Here is a 25,696-nt window from a genome sequence, read left to right as displayed (position 1 = left end):
AAAGGTAACATACATATGTACATATGTTTGTATGTACATACTCGTAAATCTATCACTTGCTTTAATTCAAACATTTTAATTTGTCTGGATATATGCACAATCCCGCATATAAATGTGTGAAAATGTAAACAAATATGACTAATCAGCACCTAGGCCGCTCCAGTGGTAGCAATAGCCGAGCACATGCTCTGCCTAGTTATCTCCAAAGTCACTGTGAATTCCCTCAGTCTCGTAGACTGTTGCCCCAATAGCTAAAAACGTTTAGTCATTTTCGTTATACTCTCAATGGGCTCTCACCTCATTTACACGTACACGGGTACGTGCGAGTGTTGGTGATCAAAAATTTCATGCCATAATTTTTTGCAAGCAGCAAAGCTTTCAGTTATGGTTTTCACGTCGAAGATTTGTGATTTGGCGATCGCCATTCATAATCATTTGTTGTTTGGCTGTGCTTGAAGTCGGAAATGCGCTGTGTGCTGGTCTGCAGTTAAAGTACCCGGTAGATGCTTACGGAACTCGGAATTTTTTCGGAATAACGTGAAAATTCGTTTTCGATTTTAATTGCGTTCAGTGTTTTCCGGATTACAATTACGGTTGAAAATTTACATTGAGTGTTTTGTTTGTGATTTCTTTGAAATATAATATAAAAAATAGTGTGAACCGGATTAAACACGGAACATGGAACATGCTATCAAAGTTATGATTCACATGGTAACAGTCAAGTTTTGGCGAAATTTCCAGGAAAGCCTAACTTAAAACCACATACACATGCGCACACTACACTACATACATATATATGTGAATCATATTATTTTTAATTATTAAATGTTATAACTCGCTTTCAAAGTGAACTTCTTTTCGATATCGTCAATTTGTAACGCTTTTAAGCCGGATTTAATTTACGAGTGCAAGCTTGCTTTTTAAACTAAATAAATTTGGACTTGTGAATAGTTGTGAGTTGAGAGCGACTGCGAAGTAGACACTAAGCACAACATAAAATGAAATTTATAGATTTTTTTGAAATATAAAGTTTAGTGTAAATAAACAAGCTGAAAATTAGTGCAAAAAAACAAAACAAAAAATAAATAAATAAAGCAAACATCTCTCTTTTAGTGTAAATAATTTAATTGTGAATCAAAAATAAATATATATAGTTGCTTTTATATATTATGCTGAAGTGCTGTGAGTTCAGTTGTGAATTAAATCCAAATCTAAAAAAATAATACTGTTATTTACTGAAATTTGAATGGCGCTTACCCTCAACTACACGCCCATTAAGAATAGTAATGGCTACAGTGAATTTAAGTGTATAAATTCTGGGATTTTATTTAAAAATTTTCAAATCAGTTATCAAAATATCCAAATGCATGAACATGGCCACCCGACGGATAGTGAAAAAAAAATACAAAAAGTACAAACCCGCTCGGAAGAAGCGAAAAGTCTTCCAACAACAGTAGAGATTGCGACAGTGTCGTCAGTGGCTCACAATTCGAAATTAGATACAAGAAGACGTCGTAGATCCAGTACCACTAGTAGCAGCAGCAGTAGCAACGACAGTAGTAGTACTTCGGATAGTTCGAGTGATGATGACACCGATAGTGACAGTTGGAAGAGTGGAGCCAGTTATAGAAATAGTAAGCTTAGTGAACGTAGTTATAGTAAACAAAAAGCCTTACGTGGCAGTCATGTCGCCATTATGCCCCCCAGTGGGCTACAAGAAACCCACGCTAAGTCAAATTTGCCATTGCCTTTACCACAAAGAGCCGACGGTCAAATTGAAAACTCGATTGAAAATGCCAACGAAACGAGCGAGATCGTTGAAAGTGAAAGATTGCCTACAGCCACAAATGTGGATGACAGTGATTCATCCGGTGATAGTGTCAAATCGCGACCGGCTTCGCCAGTGGTAAAAGTGCCGTTGGATCCACATGCTTGGAGTACTGATGACATAGCAAAGTGGGTGAAATGGCTAACAAAACATTTTAAAATTGATCCAGAACCAGATATTTCACGTTTCCCAACCACTGGTGCTGAGCTGTGTGAATTGAGTAGAGCAGATTTTTGGGTTTGTGCCGGTTCGCGACAGGGGGGCATACTTTTGGCAAAACATTTTGCCTTGACATTGTACAGTGCGACCGGACGTGAGACCAGTCCGATGCTAAATGAAGATGAGCCAAGTGAGTAATAATAATCGATGAATTTGTATAAGCATACATAATATGTATCTATAGTAGGTCTAGTGCTGAAGAAAATATATACAAGTTGTGATATAAAAGTAATTATAAGCTTAAGCATTTGCCATGTGTTCGATAATTAATATTTATTCATATTTGACTGGGAATTACTGTGCTGTACCGACGGTGATTATGGTATTCAATTTATACTTTTCCACATGAGCATGAGCGTTTATTACATGCAATAAGAAGGCTTTCAAGGTTCTGGGGATACAATTTATACACCTCGAGGAATAATGTCACCATAGCCAGGTTGGTAGACAATAACATACCAAAAAGAAGAAGAAGTAATAAAACAAATATTTTGAGATAATTTACATCCTGACTTCCAATATATTTCTTATGTCTAACGCTAGCAACTTTTGGTTCTGAATGCCTGTGTTGGATGTGTTAATTTATTTGAACTTGGATCAGTCCGACTTCTTTATTTCTTGTTGTAACAGCTAGTTTCAAATCTTATATTTTAATCTTCATTATAACGATCGTGATACATCGATTATGGCGATTTTTTAACTTTTCGATATCATTTTTGCTGTATGGCTGATCTTGTGCCTTAAAATAGGCCTTATAGTCTCGATAACTTTTTTTTTTATGAAGAGATCCTTAGATTAAAGTGAATTTTGAATTCGAAATTATTTTTATTGTTTTATAATAGAGCGAATCGATCAATTTTAGGGGAGCTACGGGGAGTGCTGTACACTTTGCACAGTGCTTTGGCATACCCAAACATTTATGAGCGTTGGGTTCAACCCATTCCTTTGAAATCTTTAGATATCAACCTGAACTTCATTTAATGGTCTTTAAAATTATATTGTGGGTTTTCCTTTGCTGTTTTCGTCCGTAATCCGTCCATCATCAAGCTATTTTTTGTTATCAAAAGAATTTGGTCATCATAAATAGTGTTTCTTTAACACACTAAATTCCTTTTTATCGAAAATAATTTAATTTTTTATTCAAAATATCAAAATTGGCTTTAATCAAGATATGTATATATGAAGTATACTATATCTTACAATGTGCGACAGCTGAAAAATTTATATTTAATTCAAGGTTAGGTCTAGCTTATTAGTTTTCTTTCTTAGAACGATACGAGATTTTCATTTGGGGCAATAATATAAGGAAATAAAAAGAGTTTTTCACAATTGAGAGAAGGGAAAATATAAGGTTATTGGGCAATACAAGTATATTGTAACCGCGATCGTCCCAAGGTAGCCAATGCCAGAGCAAAAAACTTTTCCTAACAACACCATCTCGTATGCGTCAAACTTGGTCAAGCTTATATATAATACTCCTTTGTCTAAACGCTTAAGCCCATTGGTGTGGATATAAGTAATTATTTACTTTTGAAAGTGTGCCAGCAAATGCTTGCTTGACCTTCACACGCTCAAAAAGAACTCGTAAATCTTTTGCAATAAAAAATCAGTTTCCGTTATCATCATTAAAATCACTTGACTATCATTGAAAATGGCCACTGTGGGATTTCGAAACCGTTAGGGCAATTTAGTTAATATTAACAAGTGCGTTGGAAAATAAAGGCAATGACCAACTTTCACATTAAATGAAATCCAGTCTCAAGTTATTTGCTCATTGTATCCTCACTTGTGGCCAAACGCCACTTTTCGCTGCTCTCTGCTGAGCATTAAATCCTTTTTTTCACTTCCTCAATCTGGGTAATAATAGCCGCATTTATTTAGATCGAAATCGCATTGCGGTAAATCCGTCGAGTGTATTTATATGCACACTTACAAACATATGTGCATGAGGCTATTGTAGTAAGTTGCATCTTGACCATTTTCCACTGCCTTATTTTATTTATGTACTACAGTATGTCTTCATTTCTTTCACCGCTCAAACGCGTATTTACTGATAACGTCTGCACACATGTGTGCGTGACTTGGAAAGTTCGTAATGAGTGCGAATATATCTTGCACAACCATAGGGTTGATGCATACCCCCTTGCGGCACACGATCCCTGAGAATCTGTCAATGACATGGGTAATACCTTTATACAATTGTTTAGTTTATTAGATTTGAAATGTCTTGCAGCTTTAACTAATCTCGTTAAACAAGTGCGAATAGCATGGCATCATTAAATGATGGCACATTCGATGTGTCAAATGTCTAAGTATCCGTATTGTCTTTAAAGCGATTCGAAAACATTCTGCTTCAGTCAATTTCTTTGTACGAAAGTTTTCAATTATACCACAACTTTATTTAATAATTATGCGGTACTCAAACACTTTATTGTTGTGTTATTAAATGCACTTAACGGTGATTGTTGACTTAACTTTTCACCTGGATTAGTGTAGAATTCTAAGCCACCTAAACATTTAGATAAGAGTCTTCTAAGTTATGCAACGAAAATGATGCCAACTCGACAGCGTCTTTACTGCAGTGGGAGTGATGCCGTTAATAAACGATGGAAATATGATAATTTCTCACAGGATGTGGCATCTAATAATAAAATCAAAGTAATCCTCCGCTTTGCGGCAGCGTCATTGTCTGCAAAGCGCACAGTGGTCCAGTCCAACACAATTTTGTTGTTGTGGGTGGTGGTCATACCTTTTTGTTAAAAAGCAGAAAATTTGTTATTGTAAAATAAAAATTATTAACAAATTCGAAAATAAATCTTCAGATTTACCTAGTAAACGCTTAAAAGTTTAGAAATCTGATGTAGAACGTTCATAAGACAAGTATTAAAGTACTCATAACTTCGTGAATTCGGGAATACGATTGTCGCCACAGCGTCTTACGAAGACCTTTCTGTTAGTTGAATTCTACACCATTTTTTTTACATATTCAAATCATCTACCTTAGGCCTTTGATTGATGGAAGTTTATCCATTCTGCTAGATCTATTCTGCACTTGAAAAATTTAAATCGACGAGCAGGTGAAAAAAAGTCGATTGATTCTTTCTTTTCTTTCTTCAGCTTTAAATAGTTATGTTTCAATAAAACATTTGGCTTACAAACCACATTAGGCAGCTGTATTCTCTGTTCGCAGAAGAGCCCAAAGAGGCTCTTTAAAACTATTCTCGCTAAATGTTCAGTTTTTTAAAGATGTTGCGGTGTAAGTTTTTGTTAGGCAAATAAATAAAGCGTAAATTATTCAAGACATACTAAACGCTGCGATAAGAAATCATAATAAGTTAAGAATCGATTAGAGATACATACATATACCATACATCTTATTTACAAACACATATGAACGAAATAGCACACTGTTCGCTCCTGTCGACAGAATTAAGTAAGCATTTGATTGTCCTGACACACAGCAGGCGTTCATCGTGGGCGCATGACGGGCTGAACTTCAAGTAAATGCGACAGGAAAATATTCATTTCCGCGCTTCCTGTTTCATTGAGCCCAGCCTTAAATAGCGCGTCTAAAATATGTAAAGCCACTGAAACTTTGTTATTGACGTTTATGTACTAGGAAAACAACAAAACTGTTTGTCCATATGCATGTATATCTATGTATGTGTGTATGGACGAATGTTTATAGTCAAGGTGGCTAACTTTTAACTATTAAATTTATTTACTTAAATAATAATGCAAAAAATATCCGAAAAAACGGATATATTCACACAGATGATGCAACTTTTACTCGAATATAAGGCCCGACTCCACATGCATATAAAATTTTTGCTTGCAACACAGTTGTGCTGGGGTCTAAAACAGGGGGCCTTTCAAAGTTTTCAATATACTTATCGACTCAGTCTTGCCATAAATTCTGTTACAAAGTTTACAATGCATACAGAGAGGATAAATTAACGAAAACAGTGCCGTTAATTTGTACGCAGTGTCATACTACATAAAAATGAAGAGAGAGTTCGTCCACGCGTCGTCAATTCAGCCATAAAAACTGCTCGCGAACGCATACACAGAAATCCCCTTAGAAATCAGAAAATTATGTCAAGGTAAATGGATATATCGGCCGGATCAATGTCAAGACTTATTCTCAACTAGTCATTTTCTGACAATACGTTAAAAGCAAATTAGACTCTACAAATATAAACGGCTTCCACAGTGGCATGCGGTCGTTTGGCAGATGAAAAAATCATCATTCATTGTTGAGGAAGGTTTTAATAGGCAAAACGACAAAATCTACGCAAAACCTTCCAAAGTCACAAAAAATGTTATTCCAAGGGCTTAACGTGGGCACCATCCAGCTGCTGTAATGGTTTGGTGGGTAGTCTCCTCTAAAGGCGTCACTGGGACAAATCTGTACCAATAGAAAGTATTAGAAGGCGTGCTAAAAGAGTTAAGCAATACTCTCTTCGATGGAGAGCTTTGGATCTTCCAGCAAGATGCTACTCCAGCATACAAGGCAAAAACCACCCAACAGTAGCTTAAAGGTAATATTCCTGGTTTCATAGCTGCAGATGATTGGCCGTCTGGAAGTCCGGATTTGAATCCATTGGACTATAGTTGATGGCATATTAGGAGAATATGACCTATCAAATACCCCACAGTAATTTAGAGAGTCTCAAAAGTCTTTGGGTAGAGCGGTGTCGTCAATACCAATAGCTACTGTGTGTGCTTCAATGGATCAATGGCCGAATCATTTGAGCGCTTATGCGAAAGCCAAAGGTGACCATATCGAATAAAATTTTTTACATCGCTCTTTTATTTTTTGCATTATTAAATAAAATTAACTTCATTAAAAAATTGATTAAAGTTTAATTTTTATAACGGACTGAACCTGTAACAGAACTTATGGCAGGACTAAGTACTTATATATTTTTTTCCTTCGTCTCGTTCCTTCGCAGCATAGACAATTAGTGGTGGTTTTTAATAGGACTGATTCAAAAATCGTTGAAAACTGACCAGAAAATAATGTTTTAAACACCAAAATAACTCGCTTTTACTAGAACCGCCTAGTGCACAGTTCCAAAATTGAATGCAAACATAGACGAGGGTGGTGCGATAAGTACTTAGCCAACAAAAAGTAAACGAGCAATTTTGAACATTGGTGATTTTTAGCACAGTCTTCGTTAAGCTCAAGCTGACCCAACTTTTTGAACGCTTCTGAAGTATAAAATATACGATTTTTGGAGGTCTACAAAGTAGGCAGTAACGTCTTTTATTTAGGTGCAAGCCGACACGTTGCCAGGTGGAAGAGTACTTTTTCTTCGCCAAACAAGGTATTTTTCTGCTATTCGAATCGGCTTAAAATTTGGGTTTGGTAGAGAAAATATTTTTGCAATTCTCCAGATAGGTAGTATAAATCCCACCTTGTGAATCCTAGAAAACGATGGGACTAATATCTTAGCAATCTCGCGCACAGCAAATCGGCCATTTACTAATCGAAGATTTTTGTCACAGCACTTCACTTCACTTCAGGGTACCTATGTCCTGGGCACCTGCGTGTAGCCCATGAAAACCCGAGGTGCGACCACGTTCAGACTCGTTAAATCAATTTTTGACGGTCGACATCGAAGGATCTTTGATTTCCCTGCCCCATTTCACTTCTAAAAAAAAGAATCGAATCACGGAAAGAACAAAATACGAACCAGATTCGGCGACAAGCGAATTTAAGACAACGTACTACATGATAGCAAATTTCACTTGCGGTAATGAGGCCATTCGGTAGTGAGACAAAGTATTTATCGTATGTCCCTCATACAATTACTATGTGTATCTACATATATGTACATATATACTATATATGTAAAAAGTCGTATATGTTTTGCTTTACAAGTTGAAATCGCATCAGAATTGCATAGTTAATTGATTTGTTTTTTATTCCAAGCAGGATTACTGCCTCAGATTACCGATAATCTTTTCAGTAGTTTGGGAAAACAAACTGAGAGGTGTAGTGACGATGTGTGTAGTTGTTTTGGAAGTGGGCGCACGTGCCCTTGGTCAATACGGCTCCGTTTTGGGTATGGGCGCTTATTGTCTTTGGCAGCGCTTAGCTGTAAGCAACCACGCCGACCACCAACTGTGCAGGTGAAAAATGGCAAAGTGATAAACTTGCAATAAAAACGAAAAATGAGAGGGCCGTGGTGTGCTGTGGGAGGTTGATTGTAGCCGCAGAAAGAAGGCGTTCCTTCTTTGTATAACGGTGTCCATATGCTTTCGCCAGTGACTTGCAGCTTGCTGAATTGTGTTCATAGAAGTCAAAAGTCAGTCGTTATCGAGAACCAAAGCTAAACGGTTGTGTGCAGGGTGAATTGGCAAACATTTGTATCTAAAAATATATAACAGATTATGAATGTAGAAAGCAATTGAAACAAAAATGTCAAGTACATAAGTGCAGCAATATAAATAAATGTTTATGTGAAATTTTCAGCTAAAATTATGTGAATTTCTCAGAAAACGATTTTATTTAACGAATGAATAACTGAGAAATATCAAATAAAATGCAAAATAAAACCAAACAAATGTTTGCAAAACCGAAACAATAAGAAAAGCAAAAAAAAAATCAAAAGCAAATAATAATAACAACAAATACTTGAAATGAGTGTGAGTGTAGATGTGGGCGTAATGTGGCGCTTCGGTGTACGTATGCAAACACCGACGCCACACATACATCACCAGCATTACCATCACCATCCGGTATCTGGGCGGTCTATCCTATATAATGGCGCTTTCGGTGAGAATTAATTTTGCTCACTACAGTAGCAAATAAAAAAGTGAAATATTTTCAGTTTAATTTGTTTTTGGCAATATGTTGCGGTGATCTGTTGTTGAATGAGTCACTTATGGTATTTTATAAAATTCCTGGAATGACTACTTAATTCGATATTAAAGAACAAGTGACACAGAATTCGGCGTTTTGTTGCATACATAAAAACAATTTAATTGAAACATTCAAAATTTTATTATATAAGCTAAATGTTCGCATTACTACCTTCCCTTGGGCAATTCGAACATATGTATATTGCTGAATGAAAGTGCAAGCAAGTAATATACAGTTAGCTATAACAAATGGTGAAAACAATTAGGGAGATTTTATAGCTAGTATAAGTAGTGAGAATTATTTTGAGATCACCGAAAAATTAATTGTTTTATTATTTACAACAAGAAAAAACGTAAGCTCGGCTACACCGAAGCTACTCGTATAATACCGTTCACAATCGCATTTCTTATAGCTACCCTCTTTAATATAAACGACCTTCAAGTGAAATAAGGTTACCTAATAAAATTGACTTTGATCAGCCAGTTTATATGACAGCTTTATGCTATAGTGATGCAATCAGAACAATTTGTTCGGAAATTGTATTATTGCCTTAAATCATGACAAATTTCGTAAAGATATCTTATCAAATAAAACGGCAAAAGTATTCTACTTGAATCATTGCTTTATTTTAATCGATCAGTTTGTAAGCATCTACATACATATATCTTATAGTGGTCTGATATCAGTGATTCCTAAAAATGAGCATATTTTTGGGGAGGAAAAGACGCATGCAAAATTTTAGAACGATATATCGACGAGTATAACGACTAGTTCGCATATATACAGACAGACGGACATGGCTAAATCAGCTCAGCTCAATATGCTATAATTTAAATATGTATATATTTTATAGGGTCTCCGATGTTTCCTTCTGGGTGATACAAACTTCGTGGCAAACTTAATATCCTCTCTTCAGGGTATAAAAATAAGTAAAGTTTTCATTTTTAAATACAAATATACACACACTAGTGAGTTGTCAACTTCAAGTAGACATATGTATGTATGTATGTACATATAAAAATGTATGTATGTATGGTATGTACATATGAACAATTGCAAACAATTGTGTCTAATTGGTCTGGCAAAACTCGCTAATAATAAATCGATAATAAAATAGCAGTGTGGGAATAACTTAAACACCTGTTGGTTTGTTTTTAGGGAAACTCCGAAAACCATGACAAAGCAAAATTATTTGCATGACTAAACCACTTTCTCGATTGCTTCGGTGATCCACGCTTTCTCTAGGCACTTGCCGCGTGACGTATAATTTTACGTCAGTTATCATTAATTGTCCGGCTTTTGAAGTGTCCTCATAAAATAAGTTCCTCGATATATCAAAATTTGTGAAAGCTTTGTTATCAATATTGTTAAATACCAGATGTTTTAGAGTAGTAGTGACAGTATATGTACATATGTATGTATATGTTACGGCCGGTGAAATCGGGTACAGGTGCAATTCATAAATCTCATCGGCAGATATGAGTATGGTATCGATGTTGTTATCTGAATTGAAAACAAAAATTGTAATTCCAAAACGTTTTATGTAATTGTCATATCTTAAAAAGTCCTATTGATAGTATTTTCTAAATTAATTAATATAGTGAAAGATTTAAATTTCTATGCTCTCTCATAAAGTTGTTTGTAATACCTAAAACTAAACAAGATAGATATAGAGTTATGACAAGACGAGGCATCTGTGATTCAAAAGTTTTTAAAAAGTTGGCGAAGTTTCGCGCCCAAGTAAGTTTAATCTACATATTCCACTAAAGTTATATCAACCAAATTTGCTCAGGACAAATCTTTTTTGTACCTTCTCCAACTTTGAGAAAATAAGTGGAACCGGATGATAACCTCAATAACGGTTAAGTTGAAAACTGGCTAGCTAAATGGTTTGCTTCAAAAGACGAACAAATTGCCAGAAGGTGATCAAAATGTGTAAAGAGTCAATACTTTGAATAAGTTTTTTTTTACTTTCACATTTAAAATTAGTATTTCATTTTACACGGTACACCTAAAGTTTATTAGCCAAATGACATAAATAAATTTATCAGGTCCAGGAAGGTAATTTAAGTTTGAGAATGATGCCGTCAGAGGTTATAGACATTTAAAGCTCTTTAGAGCGGTTTTCCCTGAAAAAATGTTAGTTAACGTCTATTAATTCTTAGATAATTATTCTATCGTAAGGGGAGCTATGATCGAATATGATTTTTTATCGATTTCCACCGACAGTCCCGAACAACAACAAAAAAATCAACCGATTTTATTTATTTACTCAGAATACTAAGAAGATATCATTATTTTAATTTATTCAAGTGGTTTATTAAGCAAAATATTAAGAAGTTTCTCCTATTATTTATTAGACTTTTGTTATTTTTTTCGAGATTCTATTATATTTACTTGTTATAATAGAACCACTTTGACGTTAATAAATATGTGCATAACATACGTATCTAATCCGTTGACGACGCAACGGAAATAGCAAGAGCCACAGCATTATATTATTATCTACGTGTGCTTTTTAATTTTTTATGTTCTTGCGGTTATAAAGTAAGTTAAATTAACTAAAACCAATTCGACAACATATCTAGTTTAATAAACTTACAATAACAACACACATACAGTTACTGACAATAAAAAATAATCAAATAGATGGTTCCGAAATAATTAACAATCTATATTGTAACGGATTTCTCGATAAATCGTCTACCTTTTAACTCAGTCTTTGGTTCGATCACTGGATGGCTAAATAAAATTCCCAATTTAATGGCTATACACGTATCTTTATTTTTAATTCCAATAAATATGGTACGTAGCGATGGAAAAGATTGAGTTAAACGTCTGAAGAATACTGAAATAAATCCTCGACCCACGACCAAAAACATTTAAATACGGAAGTGTTAATATCATGATATGGGGATGTTTTTCGTGGTACGGAGTTGGACCACTGTTTTGGATTTGGGAAATGCTCGACTATTATCACTGCCTTGGAAAGTCCAAGAGGTATTCAGTACCGAACTCAGTCTGTAAAGCTCTAGTGGAATCTATGTCGTTAAGGTGCGCTGCCCTATTCGCAAATAAAGGTTTTGCAACAAAACTCTAACTTATATGCATTTTTTAATTATAATAGTCTACTATTTACGAGTTTTGGTTTCATGATTTTATCTTATTGTCAATTGAAATTCCTGACAATTCATTTAAAGGTTTTCTGCTGTTATATTTAAATTTTGATTACGTTGTTTTTGCTTTTGAAATGTTTAAAATAAATTCTATTAACTATAAAAAATAATTGTTTCCTCTTAAGAACCGTCGTAACACTTTTGGTTTCGCAAATAGTTGTGAATAAAATTTTGATTATATTTTATTGTCAGTAACTGTATAAACAAGGTGCGTTCCAAAGTAAACAGGACTTTAAAAAAAAGGCAGAACAAATGGTTTTATCGGCAGAAAATCAATTAATTTGATTCAAAATAGTCTCCTTCTGCTAATACAGCTTTTTGCACGGTCCAAAAGCATGTCCAACGAGTATTTTAGCTCGTTGTCCGGTATGGCCACCAGTATGGCGGTGCAAGCCTTTTGTATGGCCTCCACGTCTACATAACGCTTTCCTTTAATCGGCAAATGCATTTTTCCGATCAGGTAGAAGTCGCACGGTGCCATATCAGGAGGTGAATACGGGGAGTGGTTGATTATTAAAATGTGATTTTTGGTCAAATAATCGGCCACAAGGTCGATCGATGAGACGGCACATTATCGTGCAACATACGCCAACTTCCATCTTCGCAATATTCGGGCCGAACACGTCGAATACGGCGCACCAAACGCTTCAAAATTCCAAGGTAGAATACCGCATTAACGTTTTGGCCGGGTGGAACAAATTCTTTGTGGGCAATACCCTAGGAATTATAAAAACAAATCAGCATTGTCTTCACTTTTGACTTCTCCAGGCGCGATTTTTTGGGTTTCGACTCGTCCGGCATTTATGTCCTCACGACCACTTTGAAAACGTTGAAACCACTCGTGCAGTCTGCTACGGGATAGGCAATCATCGCTATAAACTTGTTTCATCAATTGAAACGTTTCGGTAAAAGTTTTACCAATTTTAAAACAAAATTTAATATTGGCTCTTTGTTCGAAGCTCATTTTCGCACCGATGACAAAAATATACTGACACTTAAAATGCAATATCTTCACTTCCAATAGATGAAATGTCATGAATTTTTACTGGAAGTCGATAAAGGATAGCGCCACTAGAATTTACTTTGTTACTTTTTTATTGTTTACTTTGGAACGCACCTTGTATATATGTATATACATAAGTATGTATATACAACAGAGATATGTAGATATGGGTAAAATTTGTTTGTGGGTATGCAAAGCAATGCTTAGATATACATACATATACTCATGTATACATACATACAAACATATAATTGCATTTAGTACATCTGTGTGATGGTAGCCATTGACACAATTTGTAACTAATAACATATGTTAATCATTTTTTTTTGGCTTTAATCTTTTGCAGATCCGTATCAGCTATTAAATGCCGCATCCCATCGATTGGTTGCGCAGGGTTCGGGACAAATCCAGTTATGGCAATTCCTACTTGAGCTGCTCGCCGATTCGTCTAATGCCAGTTGCATAACATGGGAGGGCACCAATGGTGAATTCAAACTCATCGACCCCGATGAAGTTGCTAAGCGTTGGGGCGAACGAAAGGCAAAACCAAATATGAACTACGACAAACTCAGCAGAGCTTTAAGGTAAGCAAGAGCGAGCGAATAAGCATTCGAGCATTAATGCCTTCATTGCGGTGCGCACACGCTCAGAAGTAAAACAAAACTCGAAACAAAATCAAAGAAAGCAAAAGAAATATGTTTGTGTGGGAATGTAACTGGGGGAGTGGTATAAGTGTAACATAAATATATGTATGTAAGTATAAGTATGAATGAATAGTGAGGTCTGCAGCCATTGTGAAAGAATTTATCGCATGCGAGTTTTATGAACTTCTTATAAACGTGTTTAAACATTTACAGTATTGATGAAAATTTTAGCAATACACATTCTGATTTATAGTTGAATAAGAAGAAAATTAAGGATTTAATGTAGGATGACATAAACTTGTTTTGAGATATTCTGTTAAGTCTTCAGTAGCATGACTTTAATGAGAGAAAATTTATAAAACTGGAATTAAATTTCGTAAAATTTGGATGCTTTAAATTTTAACTTTGTAACTATGAAGCGGATAGTGAGATTTAAAGGTACACCAAGTGTGACCGCTCAAAAAAATTGTGTTATTTATACATAATTAATGAACATTCCGAACAAATTTTCAAAAATAAAATTGATTTTATTACGTACGATTTTTAAGAAAATTTCCAATTTAACGAAACGGCAGACTTTGAAAACAAAATCGAATTGTGATAAAAATATAAATGGTTTTTGGTCCGCACAAATTACATTTTTTATACAGTCAAAAAACTGAAAAGTTATTGTACAGAGGTATATACATATACAAAATAAGTAGAAAATAACCAAAGCGATCGGATGATTTATTTTTGAGTTACAACTGCAGCCAATTTTAAAAAAGGATTTTTGAGTAAAACGCGGCTGAGCGGCTACACTTTTTAAGGTTGTAACTCCAAAAATATTTGAGGCATTCTGAATAATTGGGTGCCAAATTTAGTAGGAAACACCCACCAGTGAATTTAAATTGTTGATAAGTCACTTACACTCGCTTTAAATATTATACATATGTATGTAAATGAAATTGCGGTTGATTTTCGATACGAAATAAATAGAGAATTTTATTTTATAACACAACAAGATATTAATGTTACAATTAAAATTATTATTGATAAACGGGTCCGAAGGGGAGCGAAGCGATGTGTCACTTTGAATTCCGCCAATGTCCGGATTCTTCTTCGGCTGATCGAGATAGGTTAACGCGTGTTGCATCAACGTGTATAATCGAAAATCGAGTTGCGCGCAGGATCGCTATTATTTCGAATGAGGTGCGTCTGCTACGGAGACCATGGTGGTGTACAGGCGCGATGCTGTGGTGTGTTGTGTTGTCCCGTGTGGTGATGTATGAATGTGGTGTATTGAAGTGGGTTATACTAGGGTGCGCCAGTTTTTACCGAGTAGAGTGCTGTGTATGTGTAGGGAGCAGGGAGTGTAGGTTTTGTTTTCTTAAAAAACAAATTTTCTAAAAAATTTGTTTCTTCAAATATTATATTAAGGATATTTCATTTCCGGTTTTCCTGCCTAATATAAGTTCCCATATTATTTGTTAATTTATGTTGTAAGAATTCGTTTTATTTTTTACAGATATTACTACGATAAAAACATAATGACTAAAGTGCATGGGAAACGTTATGCCTATAAATTTGACTTTCACGGCTTGATGGCGGCATGTCAAGCGCAGGCACAGGGTTGTGATCCCGCAACAAGTATGTTGAGTTCCTACAAACATCATCATCACCACAGCCATGCCATGGGACTACACCATCATCATTATCACAATCTTCAAACGGATCTTACCTCACCATCGTCGTCATCAAGTCTTGGCTTTCCATCACCTTCCGCCACGTCTATGCCATCACCTATTGGTATGAGTAACTCACCTAACATTGCTTTAACAAATCAGCATCAACTTAATGCAACAAGTACAAATTTATTGCAAACACAGCAATCAACCTTAACCACAACATCGCCATCAAATTTAACGTTACAGCCAACACCAACTACATTACCAACAGCCTCAACGGGTTCTGAGACAACGGTTGTGCATAGCAGTACTACAAGTAGTGGCAACAATAACAATAGTACACCCGTTTTTACACGCCCGCCGCCATATTGGTCATATACGCCGGGCTCTTATGACTCACGTCCACCGCCTAATACGTTTAATTAACTCTAGAACGATGTGTAATTTAAGGTACTTAACACTTGACTTAGGACATATTTGTAATGTATTTAAGTGGTCCACTGGTTATATTATGACCAAAATATGCCACCCGCAACGAAAGTTGTGTGCACCTTTTTCCGTTTATGGAAAGGGGATTAGCTTGTATTTAGAGTAGTAAAAAGGTATGTATGTAAGTTTGCATAATAGCCGGGTGTTAAGAGCAATACTAGCCCATCGAGAAATTATGTAAGTACAAGTTTCTAAGTAGTGTAAAGCAACCTCTGGGCATTAACTGAAGTAATATTGCACAATATAAATTTGTAATTGTACGCATATTTGTATATTCATATGTACATGTGTGTCTGCATAAATAATAATTGCAATATTATAATATTTATATAGTAAGGTGGGGCAAAATGATATTTCCTATAAACTTTGTTATTTAAATGTACATATTTACCTACATACATACATTCACTGTATGTACATATGTCCGTTGATATTAAATTAAGGCTTTGCTTAATAAAATTTGTTAGTTTTAAATGCGTTTTCTGTGTGTACAACTTGCATTATATTAGTTAGATATAAAAGATACTTATAGTTTTAAGAAATTTGTAATATAATTGGTTATTGCAATAATTAATTTTATTTATTTAACTGTGATTTTACATTTTTATTTACGGAAGAAATTTAAAAATGTTAAAAAAAAGGTTTAAACTTTTAGTTTTGAACTATACTAATCAAAAATTTACCAAAATTTGGTCTTGGCAATTAGGTGTTTAGCAAATTTTTGTATAAATATAATTTTATTTGTATATATTCTTTGATTTTATAAACATATGTATGAATAAATACTTAAATTTTTTTTTTATAAATATATAAATTTTTTTCTTCTGGATATGATTTCATTTGCGGGCTTATAAATATATAAATATGTACTAAAACATTATTAAATTAATAATGATTTGTTTTTGATTGTATGTTCTTATTCTTATGCAAATTAATTTTGGAAGTAAATATACATTTTTTATATATAACAGGTCTAGTAAAAACCCATTATTTTTGCACTAAACTCAAAGTTTTATTTAACGTAGTTAGAATGATCAGATCAGGTCAAATGTACGCCGTTTTGTTCGATAACTTATTTTATTTTTTACCATTTTTAAGGTAATTTCAGAATACCCTCTATAACCCTCGTTCCTATTGGCAAAAGGCTCGGACAGTCGACAAGCTACTCTTGAGACGAATTTTTCACAAGTAGCAATCAAGTGGTACCAGTTCCGAACTATAAGGTGAATACATAAGAACTTCTCAACCAAGTTCTCGAAGCTTCTGGGGAGTCGCTATCGATTGTGAAACCTAAGGTTGTACTGGTGGAACAAAATTTCGCTTCTATGAGCCAAAACTGACCGCTTTTGAGCGATTTCTTCTTTCAGACGATCCAATTGCTGACAGTACAGGTCTGAACAAAAAGTTTGAAGATCTCATATTAAATGATTCCCCAACAACCCCACCTAACACATAACAAAATCTTCCAGAACGTCATTCTGTCATGCCACTGTTTGCGCGGGCTTATCGATATTGACGTTGTCGTAACTGACCCATTTTTCATCACCAGCAACCATCTGCTTCAAAAATGGATCGATTTTCTTACGATTCAGCAGCGATTCGCAGATTAAAATTAGGTCAATGATGTATTTTTGCCTTAACTCGTCTGGCTCACATTCACTGAATTGTTTTGTATTTAACCTTCTTCAAATGGGCCCAAATGGTTTTTTGTGTTATGTTTAGCTCTTAGGCTATCGCAAAGCTCGACCGTCTTGGACTCGACGCTTTTCATTATTTTGTGGATACTTAGAGAGGCTGATGCGTTTTTGACATCAAAATTACACCGAAACCAAAATTTCGCGTGATTGAGTGTTACAGTATCAGGACCAAAAACGCTATTCGAAGATAAACTATTGTATAATATATTGCGTATTTTGCCGTTGCTGGTGTCTTTCTTTGACATATGCTCAAACAATACTGCGTCAAGCAGCTTATACAACGCGAGATGTAGATTACTAAAGCCATTAGTTTGAAAAAATAATGGGTTTCTCTTTACCAGACCTTATACTCGTATTAAACTTTCGCCACGGCTTTTGTTTTTAAATATTTCGTTATAAGCTTAGTTTTTTTAAGGTTAATATATGGTTGTTTAATTTTAATGAAATTTCTAGCGATATAAGAAATATAATATAGTTACCATTGATAACAACACAATTATTTGTTGTACATATGCTGAAAATATGTTACATCGGAAATCAAATTTTTAAATATATACTAAATACGTACTAAATTTTGCAAGTGTCAGTTTTTCGTTTTTGACACCATCCTACCTATCGGTTAAATCACAGGCTGATTAACCTAGAGTGTTACCAGAGATTTCTGTTACAGTTTCTATGAGTTTTTAAAGCCTAATTGACAAAACTAACCGAAACTCATACGTGTGATCTTTCACCCCTTTATTAGTTACGCAAAGGGCTAATAAGTTGAACCTTCTACAACTAGATGTGTTCGTTTCCACAGTAGTCGTGACTTGCTGGGTATTTAATGAAAAATATTTTGAAAGCCAATGGAATTTGATATGATGGGTACTCATATGGGTTTCATTACGAGGAATTATAAATGGAAAAATGCAGTAAGAGTGCCGTAACTCATTTGTATGCCAGACTTATTTTGTATAAAGATATTCTGTTTATTGCAGATCATTTGAAAATTAATGATTTATATTGATAAAAATAACAATTTATAATACTTTTTGAGTTCACTGAACACATAAAAACTTGGCATCGGAAAATTCAAATTAAACGGTAAAAATATTTATACACACAATTTACACAAAAAGGAGGGCACTAGTACGAACGAAGGGAATTCGGATATAATGAGTATGCTCAGATATTGTGCGATCGAGATTACGATTTTAATTAAAATGTTTATTCAATTCAAGTCTTTTTAAAGTATTCTTTGCCACCCTGAATAGAAGTTATGTGATTGGAACCACTAATACTTCTAAAGACTTTTACACATTTTCTTTTTATTATTATTTAATTTTATTCAAAACAATATGTACATATATATATATAAGTATGTAAGTTTACAAATAGGTATTTGGTAATAATCATAGAAACATAATTTACTAAAGCCTATTTAACTTATACAGCATATAAAATAGACAAAATTATGAAAGTAATGCTATAACATAAAAAGGCAATACGATCGATAGCTGTGGCCAATAAAATCCATTCAAATTGAATGAAACGATTAGCAGAAGACGATGTGGTTGCATGCATGGCCGCTGCATCAGTTATGCCGTCCGGATTCTCATATTGATGTTCGACCAACTCTTTTGTGCCGTTATTCATGGTCACGTGCGGTTCCGCTTCCAATGTGAAGTTTTCTAGTAGAAGAATTTTGCTCAACGGTCCGTTGAGTATGTTTTTGACAAAGTCAGGTAAGCGACGTTTATGCTTCGCCGAGGAGAGATACAATACACACACGGCAATTATCGTGGAGATACTAAGCAACAGCAAGCTATAGCTGTAAAAGAGTACTGAAAGAAAGTAAAAGAGACTTTAATATATTACAATTTTTAATTCAAAGCTTAACAAGTAAGTTGCTATGGGATGATTTCATGTATTTTCGACTAAATCACACACATTGACCAATAACACCATATAAAGTCAACCGGAAGGTCGAAAGCCGCTATATTGGTTATATAGGGACAGGGTCTGGATTGGTTTCATTTAAAATATTTCAGATATTAAGCGATATCAAATTTACCTCGGACTGGTTCGATTAAACTTCGCGCGCAAAACGAAGCGACATAAAAAAAATTTCAGATTGGTATAACCTTTTTTATCTTCGTGTGTAGTTTGACCTCCAAATTTCAATTACTGCGATTTTTGCTGTTGTTTGTTTAGGACGCGAAAAGTTTGTCTGGCGATTTTTATCATCAGAAATAAAACTGAACTATGAGTTTGCCTAATATTTTATATTTTCAATGGAATCACAGCTACGGAATCGTTGTAAATGTTACAGAAGTGTTTCGAGGAGTCTATTTTATCACGAACACAAATATTTGAGTGGCACAAAATATTCAGTAAAGGTCGTGAAGTTATCAAAAACTTGCGTCACGCGAGTCGACCGACCATCCACCACTGTTAATGACGATAACATCGATAACATAAAAGATAAAGCAACAGTGCTTGAAAATCGTAGTGTTGGGATTAGATAGATAGCAGAGGATCTCGACATTTCTAGTAGATCGACTCAACCATTTTGGTTAATGATTTGGGTAGGCAGCGTGTCAATACTACGTTCGTACAAAAAGACCCATAATCTTTGGCAAGAACGACGTCAAGTAGAGGTCGCAAATGAGATGCTTGATAACGTAACTGACCCTACTTTCATCAAATTCATTATTATTGGTGATGCGACGTGAGCTTATAAATATGACGTCGAAACGCTTCAACAATCCAGCAAAATAAATCCAGGAAAATATGCCTTTCAAATTGATTTATATTCTCAGCCATAGAGTTAGAGCTTCTAATATTCCACTTCTGGGGGTTTGTAAAGATGTAATTCGATTTCGAGAATTTTTAACATAGTTTAATATAATATAGAAATATACTATACATGTATGTATGTTAATACAAACCTACAAGCGGTGTATTATCGGCCAAGATCGGCAGTAATTGTGCAAAATACATGAGAAAGGCAGCTATGAGTACAATCAGCACACCGTTCAGTAGTATTTTTTCACCCATTTGCGGGGGAAGCCAAAACGAGGAAAGCGCCAATAATATTATGCAGGAAGCTGGCGTAAAGATAACCGCCGTATACATTGAGGAACGACGCTTTAGATTAAACTTGAACTCAATGTAGTTATAATAATCCTCTTTTCGGTATGATGTAGCGCCTTCAACGATTTCCCACTGAGTAGATTGGACTAGGTCACTGTAGTCTAAGCTCTCCTTCAAATCCAGATAACGCGCATCGATGTAGGTCAGCGCCATGGAACCGACCTTCACTTTACACACTTGCGAATCGTAGGGCCAATTGCGGAAATTCAAACTACAGTAGGCTGTATATACGGCTGGTGGTACCCATAAGAAGCTGCCATCGTTCGACAATAATATTTGAGTATCACCCAAGTAGTCACTCTTGTCGCCAGCGCTATTAAAAAGCGTTAAATCTGGCTTCCATACTTCTTTCGGTTTTAAATGGATTTGCGTTATATTATCGTAATCTGCAATGTTCCACGACCGTTTTTCATCAATCCATCTCTGTAAAGATTGTAAAGCGAATATTTAGATTAGACTAGTGGAAATTGTTCAAATTTATTGTAGCAGTATACTTAACGATATTATTCACTTACAATCTTTAACCATGAGTGCAAAATCATTTTCCCATTTATTTCGTCAATATCGACGTAGTTGACCGACATGCCCAGTGTGATATTGGTCGGTATACCGTGATATGAGGGGTGTACGTTCTTATCATAGTTGATAAATAATTGTAGATGCAATCGATCCAAGGTGGTGATGTTCCAAGATTTAGTACCATTGGTAACTACATCTTGTGCTGCATTGAAAAATAAAACGCATTGTAGTCACGTTGTAAAAAGTATGGTTGAAACATCTTAAAATTTGCAAGTATATCATTGTTATATGGAGTGTTTCTCGAAGAAAGAGCGAGACTGTCAGAACAGTACTTCTTTCTTTTGATTTCCATGTAGCCAAATCCCAAATAATTTCGGCAGAAATAAAATTTTCAGTCTAACGACCTACCTAGGCGCCAATTCTTGGAGAAAGGTGATGAAAGATATCATCAAAAGTGGCGAGAAAGCTTCCTTACAATTCAACCTGGTTTACAAAAACTTAGGTACTTAGAATCAAGAAAACTATATCGTATCTCAAAGCTTAAATAATTTTAAAAGTTTCAAATACAATAAAATTTTGTATAAATACGTTTAATAATATCTTATTATTTCCAATATGCAATTGAATTAACATTTAATTAAATTCTTTTTTATTTTGTAATCCCGAAATTGTTGATTAAAATTAATTTTCAAATTTATATTCTCAAACACCAGATTGAAAATGTGAACAAAAAATTTAATCCCAAAATCCCCAAAAATAATAATTTAAATACCGGATTGAAAATTAATAAAAAAATTTTAATCCTAAATTTATAATTAAGAGTTAGAAAAAATGCTTTTGAATTTTAAATTATTTCACGCTTGTGAACTTCCTGTTTTTCCATTTTGGTTATCGTAAGAGGAAAGCTAATTTTTATCAAAACACATATTCAAACCCTCTTTCTCTAATTTCTATTTAATTACTTTGATTTTTAGTGTTTCAATTAGAAATATACAAGTCTGATCTGACTGATATGAAAATTGTTTTTTTATTTGCTACTCCAATTTTTAACTTAAAAAATATTTTATTAATTTTTAGTTCTAACTCTGGAATTAAAAGTTTAACTTAATAATATTAATAAAATTAAATATTTATTTTTTAATTATTTTAATTGAATTAAACATTTAATTTTTAATTATTTTAATTGAATTAAATATATAAATTTTAATTATTTTTATTGAATTAAGTATTTAATTTTTAATTAATAATTTTATTGAATTAATTATTAAATTTTAATCCCAAATTTGGAAAATAAAAATTTAATTTATTATAAATTTGTGCAAAATTTTAAATATCATCAAAATATTAATGTTTTCTAAATAAACCGAGCTTTTGTTATTTAAAACTTAATAGAAATTTGTTGAATCTTTTTCGATTGAAATCGTGCAGAAATTTTCGTTATAATAATAACAACACTAAATTGGCAGTGCAATGATCCAACGGTATAACGCAAATTCCAAAATGACAGAAACAGAAAGTGGAAGACTTAATTTTTAACACCTGCTTAGAGGCAAACATTATCGCTTTGCGACTATTGACGGAAGACCTAAACTAGATATACATATGTGTGTATAAATATTTCTTCAGCAAAAATTTTAAATCGCACAAAGATATTTTGTAGCAGTAGTCACATCTCGGGTGTCGAGATTTCAAATAAGTGATGAAAACGCTTATGAAAAATTTTTCTTTCTTTTAACTCTTCAATTTTGACCAGTGCCAGTGTGGGTGTCTGTACCAACGCTAGTAAAAGATACAAGTCCAAAATATTGGCTAAAGTAAAAATAATTGAAAATTTCCTTAAATCACTAAATCTTTCTTCTCATATTTGTCGCACATTCACTTCAAGTTTTTAGTCACTGTAAATATGTATAATTCGTCATTTCTAGTATGTAGCAATTAATCAATAAGTACTGAGCGTGTGTTTTGTAGATATCGAAATTCTTACAGTTGACAGATTGCAACAGAAATAAGCAAATTCCAAGCCCTAACGACCAACTCATAGTCAACGGCGGATAAGCACAATAAGCTGCAGGAAGTAAGTATTTTTTTTATCAAAAAACTACTTTGTATTTTCAATTAACACTTCGTAAATTTTTGTAGTCGTATTGAGTAGTGCACGCGCCCGAGTTCCTCACTTCACTGAACTGAGCTGAGATTTAATACAGCATTCGAAGTCATCTCCTTAAGGTTATGTGAGAGTATATATTATTCGTATAAGAATTGCATCTGATATAATATAAATGTCTTAGCATATAGTACATACCCTGCAAGGAAACGTACACTGGTCAGCCAAACGTAGTTTAGGAACTAGGCGAACTGCACCAACTTCGACTGCATTGTTTGAACGAGAGCTTTATATAGTGAGGGCTGCATTTCTTTCTAAACATTCCTTTTCAAATAAGCCTTCCTACTAGATTAAAAATATGCGACAAGTCCGAGATGAGTTCGCGATTAGTTGCAAAAGAACGTGTGACTTATGGAACTTTACAACTTTTTATATAAAACCATCCTTTTGTTTGTTTTTTACCCTTTGTATCAGAAAGCCTACACGTAAAAAATCGTACGAAATATTTTGTATAGCCTTGATAACGGCTTGATAATGGTGCTACAACCGAACAAATTCTTAACTAGTGCACCTTCCTGCAGGGTACATATGGTTTTCGATCTTTTTGTATATATACAATTAACGTATTAAAGTTATATATATATTTTATTTCTTTATTTACATAAATTCACTTAATAATAATATTAAGGGTGTAACAATTGAAGTGATTTTCCAAATAAATTAAATTTATTTTTACGGTTATTCCGACATTCAAAATTATGAATCAAGAAAATAATAATGTTTAATGTTTTAATTCTTTTTTCTCAGATTTTTTAAAAATGTGCTTGGAAATCAATATGAAATTCTATATTCAGACTTGAGATCCAAATTTATTTATTACGCTTAATCTCTTAGAGCCTAATATCAGCTATGAACGGCCTAATTTTTAGAAAAATATTTAAAAAATTTTAGAGAAAAATAAGTTTTTTAAGCAAAATAAAAATATTTTTTTGAGGCTTAATTATTTATACAAGACCAACTAAAGATTTCGAGGTAGAATTGCCAAAATAACAGAACAAGAAACCTTTTGTTGGAAATTTTTCTACAAACATACATAATTTCGAAAAAGATCATTTATAAAATTGATGAGAGATCATCAATATTATAAAAATAGAACTTAACAGATAGCTCTGGCGCTTAAGTTCCATTTAAGTGTTATAAGTGGTTCTCAAAATTGTAGGTAGTGATTTGATGATCTATAATTTGTTGAAAATATTCTCTGGCTGGGAAAGTAAGAGTTTCCACTTTATAACAAGACCATTGAACTTAAGAAATTTTGCTTGAATAGACGTAGAACATTCAGGTTCAATATTATTTAATGTAATTTAATGATATAACCAGATTACACTTCTCAACATTTTTTTTAAATTTGTCGTATTTGTTATGGTTAAGAACACTTCTAGTCTTAAAGTAAAAAATTCTACTAAACCTTATATTAATATTATTATTTTTATTAAAGTAATAAAAAACAAGTAAGGAAGGGCTAAGTTCGGATGTACCCGAACATTTTATACTCTCGCAAAGTCAAATGGTATACTCGTTTGAGATTTCTTTGTGGATTGACTGATATTTTCGGTAGAAGGTCAACTATAGGCACTGGGGTCCACATATTTAGTACTTAGGGGCTTGAACAGCGGTTCCTATAAAGTCATCTCATACCATCCCAGAGATAAAATTTAATGTCTCTGGTGTGTTTAGTGCTTGATTTATCGCGCTTTTAGTAGTTTTTAACAGTACCGTTATATGGGGAGTGGGCGGAGTTGCCACCCGATTTCAACTATTTTCACACCGTCAATAGAAGTGCTAAAAACATTTGCTTCCAGTGAATTTTGTTATTATAGCATAAGAGGTTTAGGAGATATGCACATTAAACCTATTAGATGCGGGACCACGCCCACTTTAAAAAAAAAATTCTAACTGCATATGCCCCTCCCTAATGTGATCCTGTGTACCAAATAACAGTCTTGTATCTTATTACGCCCATCTGCAATACCAACCGTCTCACGGTACCAAGAAACATGTCTACCAAGTTTCATAAAGATATCTCAATTTTTACTGAAGTTACAGCTTGCACGGACGGACAGACAATCACCCGGATTTCAACTCGTTCCTTCATCCTGATCATTTATATATATATAACCCTATGTCTAACTCGATTAGTTTTAGGTGATACAAACAACCGTAAGTGAACAAAACTATTATACTCTGTAGCAACAGGTTGCGAGTGTATATATAACACACACGGACATATGAACTTCAAGCTATTAAGAGACTATAGTTCTTCGTCGTTCCATCTCGTTTT

The 25,696-nt window shown here is 34.0% G+C and overlaps 2 protein-coding genes across 2 annotated transcripts; one reads left to right on the top strand and one right to left on the bottom strand.

Moving 5' to 3' along the window:
- Window positions 1-393: 393 nt before the first annotated feature.
- On the top strand, window positions 394-16,443 carry LOC106618014 (DNA-binding protein D-ETS-6). The gene is made up of 3 exons (XM_014235521.3): window positions 394-2,177; window positions 13,444-13,681; window positions 15,249-16,443. The coding sequence occupies exons 1-3, from the start codon at window positions 1,247-1,249 to the stop codon at window positions 15,832-15,834; spliced, it is 1,755 nt and encodes a 584-aa protein (XP_014090996.3). The 5' UTR covers window positions 394-1,246; the 3' UTR covers window positions 15,835-16,443.
- Window positions 16,444-18,788: 2,345 nt separating this feature from the next.
- On the bottom strand, window positions 18,789-23,438 carry nAChRbeta3 (nicotinic Acetylcholine Receptor beta3). Its single transcript, XM_014235512.3, has 4 exons — window positions 23,236-23,438; window positions 21,248-21,453; window positions 20,528-21,155; window positions 18,789-19,420 (listed from the first exon to the last, which is right to left on the bottom strand). The coding sequence occupies exons 1-4, from the start codon at window positions 23,288-23,290 to the stop codon at window positions 19,023-19,025; spliced, it is 1,287 nt and encodes a 428-aa protein (XP_014090987.2). The 5' UTR covers window positions 23,291-23,438; the 3' UTR covers window positions 18,789-19,022.
- Between the last annotated feature and the right edge of the window lie 2,258 nt (window positions 23,439-25,696).

This window comes from Bactrocera oleae, chromosome 3 (genome assembly GCF_042242935.1).
Source record: "Bactrocera oleae isolate idBacOlea1 chromosome 3, idBacOlea1, whole genome shotgun sequence".
Lineage (NCBI taxonomy): Eukaryota > Metazoa > Arthropoda > Insecta > Diptera > Tephritidae > Bactrocera > Bactrocera oleae.
This window is presented reverse-complemented; position numbering and strand designations above follow the sequence as displayed.